Raw genomic sequence first — 21,855 nt, forward strand, 5'->3', positions numbered from 1 at the left:
TTTGAATGTTTTATTCGAAATCAATCTTTTTAGAAAATATGATCAACACAAGGGTTGATCTTTGAATGTAATGAAATCAATTTTTTGGAAAATGAGATCAACACAAGGGATTGATCTTTGAATGAAATGAAATCAAATGGGATCAACACAAGGGATTGATCTTTGAATGTAATGATTTGAAAAAAAAAAAAATAGAAAATATGATCAACACAAGGGTTGATCTATGAAATGCAATGGCTTGAAAGACTAATTTTGGAAGATATGATCAACAGAAGGGTTGATTTTTAAAATGCAATAATTCGAAATCAATATGATCAACACAGGGGTCAATCTTTGAAATGTAATGATTCAAAATCAATATGATCAACACAAGGGTTGATCTTTAAAATGTAATGGTTCGAAAACCAAATTTTTAGAAAATATGATCAACACAAGGGTTGATCTTTAAATGTAATGATTTGAAAACCAAAATTTTTAGAAAATATGATCAACGCAAGGGTTGATCTATAAAATGCAATGGCTTGAAAGACTAATTTTGGAAGATATGATCAACACAAGGGTTGATTTTTTAAAATGCAATAATTCGAAATCAATATGATCAACACAGGGGTCGATCTTTGAAATGTAATGATTCAAAATCAATATGATCAACACAAGGGTTGATCTTTAAAATGTAATGGTTCGAAAACCAAATTTTTAAAAAATATGATCAACACAAGGGTTGATTTTTTTTGAAATGCAATAATTCGAAATCAATTTTCAGAAAATATGATCAACACAAGAGTTGATCTTTGAAATGCAATGTTTTGAAATCAATTTGTAGGAAAATATGATTAACACAAAAGTTGATCTTTGAAAAGGGTTGTAATAAAATATTTGAACTAAAATTTTCATGGTTTTTGAAAGACCCTCATAGGTAATATCATTTCTCTCATGAATGATGTCAGGATTGTCCTGTATTTTTGAAAAAGAAAAAGAATTTAATGCCCCAATATAGCAAAAAGAAGGAAGTATTGAATATCAAAGATATAAAGAAAATCAACATTTCATTGATAAGCAAAAGTTGATAACAAAGCTGAATATTTACAAGTATTATAACTAAAAGAGTCACAAAAACTGGGCTGACTTGCCCCTACAAAACGACTAACAGAAAGGGAATGAAAGCGAAAACTCTTGGTAGTTTCAACTCTCTGAGTAGTATGGAAATGGTTCGGCTGAAACTGCAGGCTGCTCTTCTCCTTCCTCTGGTACCAGAAGCTCTTTATCAATGTAATCCTGCACAATGTTTTTGAGGACGAAGCAGCGCTCCGTATCATGCCCCCTCGCTCGATGAAACTTGCAAAAGCGATTCTTCTATTTCCCTTTGGTGACAGAGGGATCATCCTGCTTTGGGAGCTTGATCATTTCTTTCTCGAGCAGGTATTGGAGAACTTCTTCGATCGGCTGACCTAGAGGAGTAAGCTGACGATCATAACCCCAACCTTCATGCTTTGCTTTCTTCGGCTTGTTTGGCTTCCGCTGAGCACTTGTCTGGCAACTAGACTGAGCTTGCATGTTTAGGAGATCCGGATGCTTTTCTCCTTCATTTTGGACAAAGAGATTTTTATCAAGGCAATCCTGAACGATATTCTTGAAGATGAAGCAATGCTCAGTGTCGTGCCCTGTTACTCGATGGTATACGCAGAACTGGTCTATATATTTTCCCATGATTGTGGAAGGGCTGGCGGCTTTTGGGAGCCTGAGTAATCCGCTAGACAACATGTATTCGAGGACTTTGTTGAGCGGTTCATCCAAAGGAGTGAAATCTCGACCCTTGCTCCAATCCTTGAGCTCTGGTTCTTCTTGCTTCTTGCCTTTTCGTTGAGGACTGTATTGAAGAGGTCTATCATGGTTTTCACAATATTTCTCAATCTGGCTTTTATGCTCTCTCAAGTTGTTGCCTTGGTTGCCTTGACTGCTGCCCCTGCTGACTTTGGAATTTCCTACATTGATATTGTTGTGTTCATTCATGGGGAAAGTGACAAGTGCCTTTCTTTCTGTGGGAGCTTTTCCGCAATTGGCTTCAGCTTGTTCAGACAAGATCTCAACCATCATCTTTTTGAATAATTGGTATATCGCGGGATCGATCTCACTTCTGCTGTCCTGAACTCCCTTTCTGACAGATTTTTGAGAATCCATTCCTTACTCTCTCTGCTTGTAATTTGGGATGTTAGAGCAGTGTAATCTTTGAGCTTTGCCTGACTCCACTAATAACGTTGATACTCTCTGTAGAGCATAAATGGGTCTTTTTAGAGAAGATCTAGGAAGAAATTTTAATAAAGGAGGAAATCATAATCTGAAGAATGAAAACATCCCATTACGAGGGATCGGGTTGTCACCAAAATTTGTGACAATCGCACTGTTTTTCTAAAAAAGATAGACAAATAAGATATGAACAAAAATTAATTTTGAAAAGGACATCTCCTGACAAAAGATGTTTTATTGTAAATGAAGGTAGGGAATGGAATATAGAAAAGAAAATTTTTGAAGAATTGCAGGCAGGATAAAAAAGAATTAGAAGAAATTAAGAGAAGAAAAAGGAAAATACCCGTGGGTTTTAAAACAAGGAGGAAATTTTGAATAATAATATACCCAGGGTTTTGGAAAATATAGGGAATATAACATATCATATAATCATAGATATACAAACAAGGATGCACAAACAGCAATCCCTAGAGGCCGACTCTAAATGCAATATTTCGAAATGACTTGTAGGACCTTAATCCTAACTCTAGGGTTCAGATCATCTGATTCCAATCAAGATATGCCGATATACTCAAGCTGACGCTCGAAGTACGTGGCATAGAAATATTCCTCCGGTTCTAAGGTAATGGCTTCCCAACATCCTTGAGCACCTACTGATATACCTCGGACTATGGCCCTTAGGTACGTGGTAGGGGAGCGCGAACCCAAATAAGTGGTCCAGTTGTGAGGCTCTCTCCCGAACTATGGTTCAGTGAGACAGCCCAGCAACGTGAAGACCGGGACAATATTAGGAAAAGAGGTTTTCAAAATATGTTCAACATGCAAGAAATCAGATGGCTCTAATGCAAGTCCTAAAGAGATAGATTAAAATGAAGAGAAGCATACACTTGCATACATTGTTTTGGCATTCAATCCCTAAAATTGGGGAGAGTTGTATTTAAGACCTAAGTCTAATGTGAACATGGAATAATCTCCTCAATATGGTCCTACCAAACCATACTTAAATCCTATATGCAATGATGCCAGCTTTAGGACAGAGTCTAGGCTCCTAAGGTTTGCATGGAAATGAAGCTGACATATGAAGAATAAAGACTTAGATAATATCAAAGCAAAGAAGAAAAAACATTAAATTCGACCGAACGAAGACGAGTCCCATCACGGTCGCCAAACCTGTGCTCATCGCAAAATTTTTCCTCTCGTAATGTTCTCTCTCTTCCTTCTCTTTTCCATTTCTAGCCTCTATTTTCCTCCTTTTTGAAGGGAGAAAAATAAAAGAGAGAAAAGAAGAGAGAAGAGAAAAGAAAGAAGAGAAGAGAAATTCTTTTGCGGGTCTCACTTGACCTTAATTTTGAAAATATTTTGAAATAACTCGCCTCCGTTTTTGAAATATTTGCGGGAAAACTTGGAGACGGGATCCGCTCGTCGGTACGAGGTTCGACCGTTCCTGGCGCATTTACCAGGGGTAATCGAACCAAGGGTCGAATTCATGCCTTTTGCTTTGCTAAGAAATTATCTAGAAATCTATCCTAAGTCTAAATGCACAAAGAATCATACTTGTGCAAATGCGAAGATGTATGCTCTTTTTTAAAATGTTTTGAAATGCTCCAAGTGTTTCTGAGATAAATCTGAAAAAAGTGAAGAGATGATTTCTAACTTAGAACTTAAGATTTAAGTTCTAAGTTTTTAGAATAATCAAGAGCTCGGAAAATAAATCTGGATTTTGGAAAATGATTTTGAAGTTTTGAGATAAAAGAAGAAGAAAAGAAATTTCAAAGTCATAAATGGACTTTGAATCAGAATAGAAATGAAATAGAATTTAATTCTAACTTTGAAGTTTTGAAATCACAATGGAATGTGGGAAATCTAAATAGTATTGAGCAATATGATTGATTTAAAAGTTTGGAATTCAAGATAGAATTTTGAATCCAAAGTCTGGATTCTAGAGTCCAAAGTTGAATTTTGGATTTAGGATCTGAAATGGGAATTTGATTTGAAATCTGGAAATGGAATTGGTTCTAATGAATTGGAATCAAGATGGAATTTGGTTTTGGAATTTTGAATGGAATTGGATTCAAGGTTTGGAATCCAAGATGGTATTTGGATCTGAAGATCCAAGATAGAATTGAATTCTGGATCCTAAAATGGAGTTGGATCTGAAGTCTGAGATCCAAAGTAAGATTGGATTCTGGATCCTAGAATGGAATTTGGATCTGTAATCTGAGATCCAAAGATGGAATTGGATCTGAAGTCTGAGATCCAAAATAGAATTGGGATCTGGATCCTAAATGGATTTGGATCTGAAGTCTGAGATCCAAATAGAATTGGGTTCTGGATCCTGGAATGGATTTGGATCTGAAGTCTGAGATCCAAAGTAGAATTGGGTTCTGGATCTAAAGAATGGATTTTGGATCTGAAATCTGAGATCCAAAGGGGAATTGAATTCTGGATCCTAGAATAGAATTAGATCTGAAGTCTGAGATCCAGTGTAGAATTGGGTTCTGGATCCTAGAATGGATTTGATCCAAGCTTTGAAATTCGATATGAAATGTGGATCTGAGATCCAAAGGGGAAGTTGGATTCATACTTGGAAATCTGGATCTAAGTTGAGATTTAATTTTGGATTTGGGCTTTTGAAAGTCCAACTGGGACTTTTGAATTATGGATCTGGGTTTTGAAAACCCAGATTGAATTTAAAATTTAAGAAAGGTCAAGCTTTTGAGAATCAATCTCATACTGTGGTTTTTGAATAGATAAGGAGGTGAACTTGATTTTGAGAATGAGTCAAGAATTTCAAAGTTTGTAAATGGAACTTTGAGATTGAATTTTTGAATTGAATTGGAATTTTGGAATTTCAAAATTGATTTGAGAATTTGAACTATAAATGAATTTCAAAGTCAAATTTGGACTTTAAATTTGGAGTGAATCAAGAATATATATAAAGACTGAATTTTGAAACTTCAAAGTCGAATTGGACTTTGAACTTTGGAATTTAAATCTTTGAAATAAGATAGAAGAATGATTTAAACTGTAGACTGAAGAAAGATATTTGAGATCACTTGGGTTTTTGAAAAAGAATTTTGAAAAATGTGATGCAATTCTATCCTAAATGGTGAAATGAATTTGAATAAGTTTGAAATTGGATTTTGAAAAGCTATTTCATTCTTTAAGTGAATTAAGAACGGGGTTGAGGATATAATATATCCCTGACTATGGTCATTGGATATATTATATAATAACCACATTTAAATTCAAGTGAAGAATAAGATACATTTTTTTTGTGGTTTTATAGAATTTAAAATGAAATTAAACCTCAATATACCCTGACTATGGCCATTGGTATATATTTTGAGTTAATCCTAAGTTAAATTCTGATAAAAGAAAGAAAATATTTTGAGAAAATATGATGAATTTTGAAAGTGGATCCAGTGTGGATCCGATGTTATTTTGTAAAAGATAAAAATTCTAAGTTTTGTTTACACCCCGACTATGGCCGTTGATGCAAATCGTCAACTTAGAATTAACTTACCTCTTACGAAATGGTGCACGTGCCATTCGTGTTTCACCATTGTGAGAATTTGAGAAATAAAGAAAAAATGCATGAAAACAAGTATTTCAATGATATTTACAATGCTCATTCATTCTATATAAGACTGGAAATGTAGAGTCTTCATCATTTTATTTACAACAATTGGATTTGAGAATATCAAAAGAAATATTTTAATCCTATCCTTCCTTATATTCCTGCTAGATAGAATTTGCACAAAAGGAGATGAAAAATGAGTGTAAATGATTATCCAAAATTTTACACAGAAGTTTGATTTATATATGGTCTACCTTGTATTTATGAGAAAATGCAGACATATATATAGGAATATGTATATATACATTTGTACAAAGAGAGAAAAGGTTACAGTGGTTCCTGGTGAACCATTGTAAAAGAATGATAAAAATAAAAATGATAGTTATGATAGTTCAAGAATGAACTACCATAAGAGGGAAAAAAAGCTTACAGTGGTTCTTTGTGAACCACTGTAAATGATAAAGAATAATGAAATGACAGTTATGATAGTTCAATAATGAACTACCATAAGAGGGAAAAAGCTTACAGTGGTTTCTTGTGAACCACTGTAAATGATAAAGTGTAATGAAATGACAGTTATGATAGTTTCAAGAATGGACTACCATAAGAGAGAAAAAGCTCACAGTGGTTCCTTGTGAACCACTGTAAATGATAAAGAATAATGAGATGACAGTTATGATAGTTCAAGAATGAACTACCATAAGAGGAAAAAGCTTACAGTGGTTTCTTGTGAACCACTGTAAATGATAAAGAGTAATGAAATGACAGTTATGATAGTTCAAGAATGGACTATCATAAGAGAGAAAAAGCTTACAATGGTTCCTTGTGAACCACTGTAAATGATAAAGAATAATGAGATGACAGTTATGATAGTTCAAGAATGAACTACCATAAGTGAAAAAAAAGCTTACAGTGATTCATAGGTGGTGTTACAAATAATTGGGAGCCAACCACATCAGCAGAGCAAAAACCACATCTGGGATTTAGACAATAAATACCTACGTAATAGGCTTTCTTCATACATTGTTGATGGAATCTTGATCTCTAATAGAATTTGTCTAATGAAGGAGCAAGGGTTAACAAAAAGGATAAAAACCCCTAACAGATGAAAAAAAAAGAAAAGAAAAGAGTAAACTTCATCATGTTTCAAGACATCATTTTCAGAAAGAGAAATTTTAGTAACAATATAGTGATAGCTTACTGACAGGATTCTGTAGATCCTGGAGACTTACCTGGACCCACTTCCAAGGCACGATTTTAGGCTGGCACTTGAAATGAGAAAAACAACCGAACAGAGCAATCTTGGCAACCTAAAACAAAAAATAGAGTTTTCTAACTGCATTCATTCTGATTTTTCCTTTAGGACAATGATATATGCAGCAAGGATGGTCGACCAAAATATCAATCGGGAAGACTCAGCAGAATGTGGAAGCAACAGGAACATGTGTGGCACATATATGGTCATAAAAATAAACAAGCTGCAGAACAAATATGATAACAAAGCTATAAGTAAACTACAATTTAAACTCTCATCTTTCCAATCAGGAATTTATTTTCCTTTCAAGACCCCTGTAAAGATCCTTACAAACTGAATAAACTTCTATGTTGAGAGTCATAAGGTCCAGGAACTGGTCCTTCTCAATATTTTGAACTAGGATTCTCTTTGCCTCATCAAGTTCCTTTTCCTGCACTTCACAAAGTTCACTGTTTCTTCTCTGTATCTCAGCATAGTCATGAGAATTTGTGTACATAAATGATATGTTTTCTAGCTCTGACCAAAGAAGAGACAAAAGTTCCTCTCAATCTCCAAACAGGAAAGGGGGCTGATGATGCACATCATGCTGGAAACCAAAAGCAGCGTGTATTCTAGAATTCACAACATGACTGCCCCTATTGGTCTCGAATTGTTGAGATGAAGATCTGCTAAAGGGGCATAAATTACCAGTAAACCTCTTTTTGAAAGTTCTTCCCGTCATAAATTTGGTACATTCCAAGCAGCTTTGCTAGGGGAGCGAAGACTCACAATGTCTCCAATGCAATACTGGACTGCTTATGATGAGACATGTGAGAAAGAGTGATTACAGATGTGGCCTATACACCTGACAAGTGAAGCAGTAGTTGTACTGCTGAGATGGTGATGTCAAGCAGTACACTTAACAGATACAGCCAATCAAGTTTGCTGCGAAGTAAAGGTGATGATGGGATTGAGGCTGGAGATGTGGTGTAGATGATTAATTATTGTACATTATCAATTATTAAGTAAATCTAGTATCAAAATAACGACATCAGCTAATTTATAAAGAAACTAATTAAATCTCACTGTAAAGCAACCAAATATTCTAACTATGAAAGAGCTAGTAACTAGCTTAATTATCAACTAACTAATTACCTAACTAACCAACTAACAACTCTCTTAATAACTAACAGTTTTACTTAACTAACAACTAATGATGTCTAATTAACTAACAGTGAAGATTATATTGAAAATCAGTAAAAAAAAAAAAGATAGAAATCACAATGAAAGTTAATCAATAATCAGCAAATTGATTTAAAAGACCAACAACAAATAGTGAAATATATTTCATGATGGCTTAAGAAGGAAACCACCAGACTCTTACCGATGGACGTGAATCTATTCTGGCTTAAGCAGGGGATTCCAAATGGCTTGCCTGATGCGAGATTGCTAGGTGCTACCAGTGAAGATGTGGCAGCAATCGCCTTATCAGGGGCTACTGTTGTATTCACAGGGATTGCTGCTGGTGGAAGAGCCTATGGCTTGGGCACTGAAGAGGTAGCAGGATGGATAGGACTTGTGGACGAGGCTGAGTAGGCGAACTTCCCTCCTATGCAAAAAGATTATGCTCTTATTGAATATGTCAGCAAAAAGAAACCATCCTTACTGATTTTTGTCTCCTCTTTCAAGACCTTTCCATTATGAATTAACAACTGCCGAACACATGGAAAGTTATCTTTTTTTCTTGGATGTTTCAAAATTCTGAAATAAATTCTGTAAATGTCTGCGAAGTTGGATATCTCATCTTCTGAAGGTCACGAATTCCCAGTTCCTGTAGAGGCTTGGAAGAACTTCCTATTTCATAAGCTTGGTATGAATAAAAAAAAATGACTGGATGATCATCTTGATGAAGAAGTTCCAACTCTTTAGAAAGAACTTGCTAGCTTTGCTGTTAACCCCCTCCCTGGCGCAAGATGGCTTCCATCATTTTGGGAGATAGTCCGACTATCAAACTAATTGGAATTCAATCGAACATAAAATGAATTTTCAACAACGTCAACTGTTATATATATATAAAAAAAAAAGAAAATCTCACTGATTTAGATAGGCCATAACTTACTTTATTTCATGGTCTGAACCAGAGGAAGCAAGACAATGCGCTCATTGAGGTGCAAAGATATAAAGAGTTGTACTAATGATTCATATGATGTAAATACACAGTGATCGGCACAATCAGGTGATTCTCAGCATATTATGATGTAGCAAACCGGGGAGACCAAAGTATTTGATGAAATCAATACAAGCAACAAATATTTGATGACATTGATATTCTGAACAAGGAACAGGGTAAATTGCAGGTTCAAAATGTAACGAAAAGGTGATCTATACAGTGAGAATGAAATGAACAACAATGGACCTGATGTACATTTTAAAACCAATATTCATTAGGGTAAGACCATCACAAGACATACTACCCAAATATCAAATGGATTCATAGAAAATTAAAGGGGGATAAAACCCAAAGAAAAGAAAAGAAAAAGAATTAGATGTAGGAATCGATAGATTCCGTTTGTTGTAGCAATGGAGGGAGGGTCGATCCTACTATATGCAGGTCGATCCCACTCGTAATGCTAAAAAAAGAAAAAAAAAAAAGAAAAGAAAACAAAAATCAAAACAGAAGAATAAGAAAAAAAAAATCTGCAGAAGATCTAAGTAAAAGGAAAGGGGAAAAACAATAATAACAATATTCAAAATATGATGAATCACGGAAAGTGGAGAGGAAGGAGTCACTTACCTTCTGCTGCAGGGATTCCGAACGATAATCCTTGAAGTAGGTTGCAGGGGTGAAGATGGGTTAACAAAGGTTGAGCAGAGAGGAAATCCTTCCCTTCGTGTTCCAGTCGACTTGATCAAGTTTTTGCTATGGTGGATTGAGGCGAGAGCTTTGAAAGGAGTATGAAGAAGCAATCTACTATGGGACTCTCGTGGTTTGGTCGTTTTTTTTTTTTCAACCGATGAAAAAGTTAGAGAAGGGGAGTGAGAAGAAGAGGAAGAATGGGAAATCGAGCAGGAGAAAACTGTGGTGGGGTGAAGGCGGATGGGTTTAGGGTTCCCCTTTGCGTCCTTTTAAAGAGGGAGGCGATGGCTCTAGAAGAAGTAATGTCGTTGGGGATCGGATGGCTCAAGAGGAGATCGATCTTAAGATGGAGAAGCCGTTGGTGATGGAGGGATCGGGTGAAGCAGGAGGAGGATGGACGAAAGAGAAGGGAGGAAGGCGAGATGGATGGTGGAGGAGCTCGATGGTTTGTTGTAGATGGAAGGTGAAGAGTGAAGAGGCGGTTTCGTGATGGAGGGTGGAGAGAGGCGATTAGGGTTTCTGAGGGAGAGCTCTGAGAGAAATCGGGCGAGAGAGGAAAAAGGGAGGGTTTAGAAGGGTTATTTGTAAAAAAAATTGGTTTTTCCAAAAAAGAGGCTCCCTTAACAAAAAATTTCATAAACATGGTTTAAAAATGATTTTTTTAGCAAAATCGATTTTAAAAAGTTTAAACTCATTCATTTTTCTCGAAATTTTCCATTTTTTTTTTGGTTTTTTGTGTTATTTCTCAATTTTTTTGTATTTTTAGAATGAAATCCTAAAGTTTGTGAGGAAACAAAGATAAAAGCTAATTTTTTTGTGTTTTTGCAAAAATATTTACAAAAAAGACATTTTTTGAGAATTTAAAAACTATTTTGAGAAAATTTCTTCAGAAATGGGTTTTGATCCGGATTTTGAGGAAATATGGATTTAAAGTGCTGGATTCGGATCCGGAGTTGATTTTGAATATATCAATATGGATTTTAATTCAGAGAATCTGAAGAAATGACTTGATTTTCTCAGAAAACGGGGTAGGGGCAAAAGGGTCATTTTTACAAGACTTTGAAAAATTTGGGGTGTTCACACCAGTTAAGCTGATTTGCCCACCCTGCTTCCAAGAAAACAACATAAGCAAAAAACACCCGAATCCCAGAGCAATCAAAAAGGAAGAAGGAAAAGTTGGACATATTGCATACTTCAAGCTTGACACAAGGTACCCTGCAAACCGTAAGCAACCTTACTAACTGAAGTTTGAAATCCCCAAATCAAAGGTCTGGGATTTTCGGCAAACCCACATCGACTGCTCGAACACACTCAATACCCAAAACAAGTAAAAATGGCAGTAAGACCTACCTTTTTCCAGCGTGATGGTGGTTGATGCTGCGAGAGGGAGGTTTCGTCGGCGTCAATTTTGCCACAGTCAAGCACAGGTCGAGAGGGAGATCGAGAAAGTGAGAGAGAGAGAGAGAAGAGGTGAGTGAGAAGAAGAGAGGTCTGAGAGGGGAGTAAATAAGGAGGGTGGCCTCAGAACGGAAGGAAGTGATTACCTTCCTCCCTTCGCCCGGCGGCTGCGCACCCAAAAACCTTCACTTAACGTGTTAGGGTTCAAAATGAACCTTAACACACGATTTATCGTTGTTGTTTTTTTTACAGCCTCATGGTGCGCGGCTTGAGACCAGGTCCAAAACCCAGGATCCAACCGCGTGTTGGATCGGTGTCTCTCAAACTATATGGATCCGCAACAGCTTTGCAAAGTAGATCCGAAGGTCGGATCCAAATAGATCCAACTATGGATCCATGCGTTATATTTATTTTATATTATATATATTTTTTGTATAGTTATATATATATACATACTATTATACATATATATATATATATATATATATATATATATATATATATATATATATATATATATATATATATATATATATATATATATATATATATATATGATTCCTTTGTGGATCCTTACTTGACTTATCTGGATCCGTTCATGGATCCGGATCTCTTTCTTAGGTGTTAAAGTATTATATTTTTAATTTTTGAATGTAACCCCAATTAAAATTTTATTTGGGTTCAATGACGTTATGGATCTCCCATAAACTAATATGGATCCAAGATCCATCTTGCTCATGAAACCCTTTATGAAATCCAGAGTTTTCTTCACACCAAGGATCCGAATTAAGATACTTGGATTCAGACAAAGCTAATATGGATCCACACATAATTTTGATTGGATTCTACCCTATTTACCTCTTCGATGTCCAGGATCCAAATGTGGATCCAACCATCACCTGTGCTACTTCAGATCCCTCTAAAATGTTATAGGTCTGATATAGAAATTCTTCTTATTAAGAATCTGATTTACACTTCGTTGATCCGCTTCATTCATCCTGGATCTGATATCAAATTTCATCCTGATAATGAGGATCCAATACCAGAGATCCAATCAATTTGACCGAAATCCATTATTAAATATCAAATTTAGTGATCCAACATCTAAGATCCAAATGGAATATAAAAAATCCAAGCATGATATTATGAATCCGATTTTGAAGATTCAAACAAAATATTCAATATCCAATCATGAATAAACAATTAAAATAATAAAATATCTTTGTACCAGCTCAAGGACATAAATTTCAAGTTTATTTATCGGATAAAATTCACGGGTATTACATCCTTTCCCCCTAAAAAGAATTTCGTCCTCGAAATTTCATTGCAGGATTCCCGTAGAGATCGTAGTCTGAGGGTATTGGTATCGACAAGGATGCACATATTTTTGTGAGCTCCCAACATATATCCCAATATATATCAGGATCAGGACAACACACAATGAGTTTCTAAGAGAAGTTTGGAGCTAAAATTTGGTCTCAACAAAATTCATACATGATTTCTTTGATGGCAAAAATGTACTAAATCACGAAAAAGTCTTAACCTAAGACATTTAGAGTGTATGTTCACTACTTCCCACTTGTTTAGTCCCGGATGATAGACACGACCTGCTATTCCTTTAGCTTGTTCTTGATTATTGGGTGGAGTTTTCTTTATTTTATCATAATCACGTCATTGTTTTTGTCTTCGCTATTTCTAACAGACTTTTTATCCTGAATAACCTCCACTTATTCCTATTTCTCAAGGTTTTGCACGACTAGTTGTCATATGTCGTAACCTCGCTCAATATGCTATTCTCAAAATGGTACCATCTTTTCACAGAAGACCCAAACATATCCTCAAATCAAGGTCTAGAATCTCTCAAAGAGTGACCCTTCTATTCACAAAAGACACAAACATGTCATTATATCAAAATTTAAAATCAATAACGATCCAATGCTTCTATAACTAAAGCCAAATCTATTGATCTTTAATAGGCTATATCAATCAATCTCAGCAAATTCTCCCAATTTACCGTAACTCTTTATTAATTAAGAATTAATAAGATTCACGTCGGATCACCTGGTCTGGAAAATGCACAACCTCACAAGGAATTACCGCCCTAGATGGTATACCCGGTCTTGGATAATACACTTCCTCACAAGAATTTACCGTATTTATTGCTGCCCGATCTTGGACAATGTACTACCTCACGGAGATCTACCGCTCTAGTCGGATTACCTGGTCTTGGTCATACACACCCTCATAGATAATCCTTTACGAAAAAAGTCCTCAACAGGTGCCAAAATAATGATATATGCATAAGTACAAATGACCGCTCTCAAGGTCAGTAGCCACCAATAGGGGCACAAGCATACCTATCGTCAATATGCATCACATCACTTCATATGACATATAAAAATCATGAAATCCACCTTTTCACCAATAAAACTCCATGAACCATAATTCACTATTGAACTTAAGCATATATCGCACGGTTTCAAAATTTCAGATCACGTGTATTTCAATCATATCCTACAAAAGCATATTATCCTATGCATCATATCATTGCCAACAAGAACATTGCATTTTCCAAATTTAACCTTGAAGCATGCGTAACCAAAGTATGAGTTCTATACAATGTGATTCTGCATATACCAAGAATCAACTAAACCTCAAGATACGAAACTTCTACGTAGTTCGAGTTATGTCGATAGTATTCCAATCATATATGTATCTGAGACATTCAAATCATTTCATCATTTCATGTGAATTGATAATTATTACATCATATCATATTTGATTATTTAGACGTGAAACACACGTACATGTCTACTAAGAAATTTAATCAGATATCCATGACACAGACATCAATCATGTATGATAAATCCATTCAGACAATCACAATACAGTCATCTACAGAGAAACTATGTAGGCGTGATAAGTCAACAAGCTAAAAGCTAATCATTTATAGGTGTGATGTATCATTCCCTAATAAGTCAAAATTAATCAATTGTCTGTCTGGCATAAGCCTTTGTTGGATTATTGTCAGACTCTGAAAACCCTCGTTAGATGGGTTTCTCTCAAAGGGTTTTTCTTAAAGGGTTTTAGGCCATGGAGGTGTCGTCGGGATGCTTCGCCGGCCGATTCACTAGTGGGGGTCGCTGTCACCAGCGGCCTTATGGCCGGCAATTGGTGTCGGTGACTGCCTATCGTTGTAGGGTGACGTGGGTCACTGGTGGGTGATGTGAGTCACTGGTGTAACACCCCAGAATCTCAGCTTGGAAAGTCCTTTAGATTTTTAGGTGATTTTTTTTTTGAAATGCATTGCGCAAAGCGGAAAACTGGAAAGGGAAAACAAGTGGAAAACTCTGAGCATGTTACAGAGAACAACAAGATGAAACATTTTATTAACCATATTTTACAAGATGATACAACATTTCCCTTTTTACAAAAACCAACTGCCAAGATCCTTGACGTTCTAGTAGTGTGGGTTCAGTCCTCCACCGCAAACCGAACTCCATCGCACATCTAGAAGCAAACACATGTATCCCCATAAAATGGGGTCAGTACTCTTGCGAGCTGGTGAGAAATCAACCACGACAATCCATTACACAATTCACAGCATTTATAACATGATATGTATCAAAGAATATAATTAACCAAGGTAACAACACTAGTGATTATATCATGCAGAACCGGTAAGGTACTATGAACTGTGCATAGGTACAAGTGGACATATATGTGCATGTTGTGACAAGTATGAGAACTAGCAATGTAACCATACAAAACAATGTGCATCATGATGAGACAGCTAGAAACATTTCGCCAAGGTAAGGTGTCTCTATGAGGTGTGTAAACAACATACCTCTTTGTAGCGGAAGCGTAAAAATGATCGTTGATGTTCGTCTTGCTCAACGTATGTGTGCCCTCACTTGGAGAGAATGGTGAATCCACAAATCCAAGTGCCCCATGATGCATTGTCACCACGAAGATGGCCTCGCCGTCTTCTTCTTCTTGCTTTTCAAAACATGCACTCACTGTGCACAAAATCTCTCTCTCTCTCTCTCTCTCTCTCTTGTGATATCTCTCACACGCATAGTGCACCAATACCCTCTCCTCTCTCTTCTTTTGTGATATCTCTCTTTTCACGTAAATGATATGTTTTCTAGCTCTGACCAAAGAAGAGACAAAAGTTCCTCTCAATCTCCAAACAGGAAAGGGGGCTGATGATGCACATCATGCTGGAAACCAAAAGCAGCGTGTATTCTAGAATTCACAACATGACTGCCCCTATTGGTCTCGAATTGTTGAGATGAAGATCTGCTAAAGGGGCATAAATTACCAGTAAACCTCTTTTTGAAAGTTCTTCCCGTCATAAATTTGGTACATTCCAAGCAGCTTTGCTAGGGGAGCGAAGACTCGCAATGTCTCCAATGCAATACTGGACTGCTTATGATGAGGCATGAGAAAAAAAGCTCATGTTCAGCATGACCTGATCTGCTTCCGGCCAGGTCTCCCTACTTTTTGAGAAGAAAACGTCATTGGGGGTTACACGATTGACTTTATCTCCATGATCAAAGTTACCCGAGTCTTGTTTTTTACTGAGCACCAAACATGCCCTAATTGTATAGGGCCCTTTCTATGTTTGGTTGGTACAAAATAAGACGTAATACAAAAGGAATGAAAGATCTAAACTGATATTCTAATCCTTCTATTAGTCTTATTATTATCGTTTTTTTTAGAATACTATTAGCCTTATTATTATAGAGTTCTCCATATGTGATATGGTTGGTCATGTTACTTATTGGATTGAAGATGGGAGCAATCTAGGTTATTTAGAGAGGAAATCCCTACCTATCACTTTTGGAGACTCAAATGTCACCTTGAGTCCAAGCAAGCAAAATGCTTCTGTTCGGGAGCTTGCACATATGGTTATGTTAAGGTTGTCATAGAGTCTAAAAGGACAGACCATCAGAGTGGTTTCCAGTATACCTAACCTAACTTGCCCATCCAAAAACAGAAAAAAAATTGGAATTCAAAACCACATTTTTTTTAAGGGCATTCTTAGGTTACACAAAAAGCCTTGTTGAAGACTAGGTTTTCAACATGCAGGCACATTTTTTTGCATCATTTTAGATAACACAAATGTGAGTTCGAAAACATGGTTTTTTAGTTTAGAATTTTAATTTTTTGAGCTAGTCCATTATCCCTTCTTTTTTTTTAATGAAAGCTAGTCCATTATACCTTCATTCATTATTTCTAGATAATCAAGAATACTTAAGATGGTGCCTCCCAACATTGATGCTCCAACCCCAACCTTTTGTTGACAGTTAGGTGGTTAAAAAGAATAAAGTTATAGTGCTAAACTTGATGTGTCCAAACTTGATGGTCAATTTTTGCCACACGATGGCCAGATCACTGTTGGGATGAATCCATGTAGAGAATATTCTAGACACTAGCAAAGTATATGTGCATAAGGGCACATGTGTGTGTGTGTGTGTGTGTGTGTGTGTGAGAGAGAGAGAGAGAGAGAGAGAGAGAGAGAGAGAGAGAGAGAGAGATGATTCATTAAAATTGATCAAAAGATATAAAAAAGCGGGCATCACTAAAATAATCTATAGCAAATGCTAAATAGAAGAGAGTAGTTTTGAGTAGTTGAACCAAAGTAATTATTTTTGTTGATTACAAATATAATTAAAATATCAGTTTTGATGGTTTCATTAACTTATATTGGTCTAATTTGATGGTTTCATTAATTTATACTGGTTACAAGCAAATCTACATTCATATCTGCTTCTTGTTTGCAGGGTTTGCATGTCTGTTTGATGAGATACAGAAAGGACTACGGTTTTCTGAAAATCCAAATGTAATAAATCAAGTGTGTTTTAATGGCCAGTCTAAATAAAAATTGAGATAACTAAATTTACCATCAAAGTATTCTGGCCAGAGTTGCATGAATTTGGTCAAAAAAACAATCTAGAATGAACTACACCACAATTCCACAAAAGATAATCTTGATCTATGGTTGTGGATATACACGGGAGATACATATTTATGTAGGCAATGATCAGATTTGACTGTTTTACAATGATAGATGAGCACCAATGTCAACTTAAAAGCACATGTTCTATGAAGTATGTTATGCATTAATAAAGAAAATCCTAAGTTTTCTTTTTAGCTAAAAGTCAAAAAAGGAAGGGAAATACATTTTTTTTTTTGCAAGGACAAAAAATGACTTTTCACAATGCCCTTGAAGAAGTTTATATGCATCTTGTAACTCAGGACAGACGTGTCATATATGACGTATTTCTTTTGACATAACTATTTCATAAATATGTTTGAAGTAAGTCGAATGTGGTCAGGTCTGCCATGGCACCATATGATCTGATTTTGAAAAGTAGGTATGCTTTTGGATATAAATTGAATTTAGATCTCAAAATAAAGATTCAGATCTGATTAAGATATGTGCCATGTGGCATGGATATATTGAAAATGGGAAAATATATTGATTTTGATTGAAAAGATAAATGATTGGATTAAACTTGATTCTCACCAAAAGCTGACCACATGGTTCTGACCAAGATCCAATCTGATGGTCTATGATGGGAAGGGACACTACAACAAAGCAGTAGCTTAGCGACGACCACATTCCGTCGCTAATCCATCGCTAATCCGTCGCTAATCATGTTAGCGACGGATTAGCGACAACGCGGCGACAGTATGCTTACGTCGCGAATATTTCGACGCTAACTGGCGACGGAATAATTCTGTCGCCAAGTCCGTCGTTAATTGCGACGGAATAACGAGCGCTATATTCCGTCGCCAATCCGCCGGTACTAAACGGCGACCACGGCGTGGCGACGGATTTAATTCCGTCGCTAAGCCGTCGCTAGATTAATATGAATAGCGACGGAATCATCCGTCGCTAATCCGTCGCAAAAACAAAAAAAAATCAAAAAAAAATTATTTAAAAATTAATTACCGAGAACTGTACAATTTATATTTCCTGTACAATTTATATTTCCTGTAAATAAAAAACAAACCACACAAAAAAATTCATATAACAAGTATCTATAATAATTAATCGTTCCACCTTAAAACTAAGAAGTTTAATTATTTACAATTCAACAATTACAATTAAGAAAAATAAAAAAAATAGAACTTCTTCAACACAGTCCTCTAATCATCGCCAAGATTTTGTGCGTCTTCTTGTTCATTGTCTTTATCTGTCCCTTCAGCTCCACTACCCTGATTATCGCTAGCAGCCTACACAAGAAAAGAACAGTCAGTATTGATAAACAAAATATAATGAAATAAATTACACACTATATGTGATTCTATCATGTGCTCATGTGTGATCTAAGGCAATAAAAAAACTCTATATGTGATTCTATAATGCTCATATGTGTGCTAAGGCAGTCAAAAAATTGAATATGTGATTATAGCATGTTCATATGTGTTCTAAGGCATATAAAAAAACTCTATATGTGATTCTACCATGCTCAGATGTGCTTTAAGGCAGGCAAAAAACTATATATGTGATTCGATCATGCTCGTATGTGTGCTAAGGCAGTAAAAAAATTGAATATGTGAATATAGCATGCTCATATGTGCTCTAAGGCAGGCAAAGCAAAAAATTTTATATGTGATTCTATCATAAATGATATATAACATGTTCATATGTGTTCTAAGGCAGTTAAAAAACTCTATATGTTATTATAGCATGTTCATATGTGTGCTAAGGCAGTCAAAAAACAGAATATGTGATTATAATATGCTCATATGTGTTCTTAGGCAGTAAAAAAACTGAATATGTGATTATAGCATGCTTATGTGTTCTAATGCAATCAAAAAAACTTTATATGTGCTTCTATCATGCTCATATGTGCTCTAAGACAGACAAAAAGTTAAATATATATATATATATGTGATTCTATCATGCTCATATGTGTGCTAAGGTAGTAAAAAAATTGAATATGTGATTATAGCATGTTCATATGTGTTCTAAGGCATCTAGAAAAACTCTATATGTGATTCTACCATGCTCAGATGTGCTTTAAGACAGTCAAAAAAACTATATATGTGATTATACCTGAGAGGGACCTGGAATCGAAGATCCCCTATCCTGAACAGCGGCCTTGATCTCATTTCGGAGAAAGGGGGCGACGGTGTATTGGAAGTAGTTATTCAGTGATTCATTAATGATCTCGCGTACATCATCACCGGAAAGAATAGTCGGCTGCTTGGAGCTTATGTCGGCGCAAGAAGTTGGTGAGCCGTAACTGGAAGAACCAATAACTGGTGAAGTGTTCATATTACTCCCAAACCCGAACACGCGACCTTTTTTGGGTTCACCTGCTGCAGTCACCCATGCTGTAGGATCAAATGATGGATGCTGAGTAGCGTCTTCGCCATATCGCTCTACCATTTGTTGCTCATATGCCTCCTACAAAATAATGTTTAAAGTATTCATTAATAATTAATGATAACATTATGATGACTTGCATATATATTGCAATGATTATTAATAGAATTAATACATACCGTTGTCGTTCTCGCCTTCTCTGATACGAAGACTCCCGTGGTCTTCCGTTTATGTGTTTCTACAAACACATCCTTATATGGTACACTGCCTCCTTTTTCTGCTTCCTGCGAAGTTAAATGACAAAAGATTTAGTACACAAATTTGCAACAATACTTATAAAATTAATATTATATATTGATGAGTTACCATTTTCTTTAGGTGGCTCCCAAATGTCTTAGATCCACCTGTGTGTAGATGGGCTTCGGGCATCTTCGATCGATTTTGTGAAGCCTTCGCAGAGCGATTTTTAAATGCATCTCCCGCCCACATATCGCACATTTCATCCCAGTAATCTCTCCTGATAGTAATAGGACCATGGCCCTTCCACAGTAATGGATCATCTACTATGCCAGATGTTTTTTTTGCTGCAGTCTTCATAGTGTGCAGCATGTCTGCAAATCGATTGGCAGTCACCTTCTGCCACACCTTCCTTGCATCATTTTCTTCCACCGTAGTTGCAAAGCGATTCGAAGCCTACAAATATTTTCAGAAAGTTAGTAGACATTGCTTAAATAAATTAAATATGAAACACATTAACTATGAGGAACAACTGTATACCATGAATGAGGACCACAATCTGTCTAATACCTCCTTTGGGTACTCTTTCCATTGAGCAACTGGTCCTGGTAGATGTTGAAGAAGTGAATTCCTAATCTCCCGTACTACTTCTTGTGGCTCAAACCTCGTGCTGCACATGAATTGTTACACAGTAAATATCAATATAAAATATTTAAAAGATATGCAATAATTGAAAACAAAATACTTACGGTCGATTATCGATATACACTATTCGAATGAGTCTTCTTGTGCCAGCCTGAGAAGACCCTGTTTCCTGTGTTGGCTGTTGACTTGTGCGATCAACTGGTGTAGGTGGGTCGTGTACAGGCGCAACATCATCTGTAAAAAAATACACACCAAGTTCTCAGAATGTGCATTTGAACTAATCAAGCATCTAATTAGTTATATGATATACCTATCACAGGAGCCCGTGAAGATGAAGGTTGAGCCTGGCTACTACTGGATGAGCAACCACTATAACCTCCATGAACCATATTCTAACAAATAACATATGTCATACAATACATTCAAATAATTCACATCAAGTATTACAATGCATTCAAGTCATTCACATCAAGCATTGCAATGCATTCAAATAATTCAAATCATTGACATCAAGTATTGCACTAATTCAAATCATTCGTTAATTGCATAAATTATAATACATTCAGATAATTGAAATCATTCACATCAAGTATTACAATGCATTCGAATCATTCGTATCAAGTATTACAATACATTGAAATAAATTTTTTAATCATTCACACCAAGTATTGCAATACAACTCACATCAAGTATTACAATGCATTTAAATAGAGGTTTGTAGTATAAGATTTTGCTCACTAGCTTGAGAATTCTTCCTCGTCACTAGTTTGACTTTCTTCTTCTTCTTCTTCTTCTTCTTCTTCTTCTTCTTCATTGTTTGCCCATCCACTTGGTACATCATTTGGATCACAGTCCTCTATGAATGTTTCATCAGCCAATGGAGATATGACATGCATATCATGCGCAACATCGTGACCATAAGCGAAGTCACAGACATCATCTGATTGATAGTAATCACTGTCTTCAGCTAACTCATCTTCTTGTAACTGATCATACTCGGGGTATAGTTTGGATTTCACCTTGCAAACTGCCCACCATTCATTTCTATCTGACTTTTTTATACTCGGATATGAAGTATAATAAACTTGTTGAGCTTGCGAGGCTAATATGAATGGTTCATATGTTCCAAACCTGGATTTATGATTCACCTCCACAATGCCTGAAGCTTTGTCGAGTCTTGTTGCAGTTGGATCAAACCAATGACACTTGAATACCGTAACCCTGTTATTCATGCCTAAGTAAGTCAACTCCATTATTTCCTCTATAACACCGTAGTAATCATGTTCATTTTCACCGTAGCTGCTACCCTTGAC

The 21,855-nt window shown here is 36.0% G+C and overlaps 1 protein-coding gene across 1 annotated transcript; it reads right to left on the reverse strand.

The window, feature by feature from the left end:
- Positions 1 to 18,273: 18,273 nt before the first annotated feature.
- Positions 18,274 to 19,618, reverse strand: LOC149816820 (uncharacterized). Its single transcript, XM_089987961.1, has 2 exons — positions 19,388 to 19,618; positions 18,274 to 18,561 (listed from the first exon to the last, which is right to left on the reverse strand). The coding sequence occupies exons 1-2, from the start codon at positions 19,607 to 19,609 to the stop codon at positions 18,475 to 18,477; spliced, it is 309 nt and encodes a 102-aa protein (XP_089844087.1). The 5' UTR covers positions 19,610 to 19,618; the 3' UTR covers positions 18,274 to 18,474.
- Positions 19,619 to 21,855: the final 2,237 nt, after the last annotated feature.

This window comes from Nuphar pumila, chromosome 14 (genome assembly GCF_984573655.1).
Source record: "Nuphar pumila chromosome 14, dmNupPumi1.hap1.1, whole genome shotgun sequence".
Classification (NCBI taxonomy): Eukaryota; Viridiplantae; Streptophyta; class Magnoliopsida; order Nymphaeales; family Nymphaeaceae; genus Nuphar; species Nuphar pumila.

Bases quoted from the DNA above. Each gene is read 5' to 3' on its own strand.
- LOC149816820 (XM_089987961.1), bottom strand. From the start codon at position 19,609: ATGAACACTTCACCAGTTATTGGTTCTTCCAGTTACGGCTCACCAACT. The intron at 18,562-19,387 runs GTATAATCACAT...TTTCTTGTGTAG, and splicing joins CGATTCCAGGTCCCTCTCAG to GCTGCTAGCGATAATCAGGG.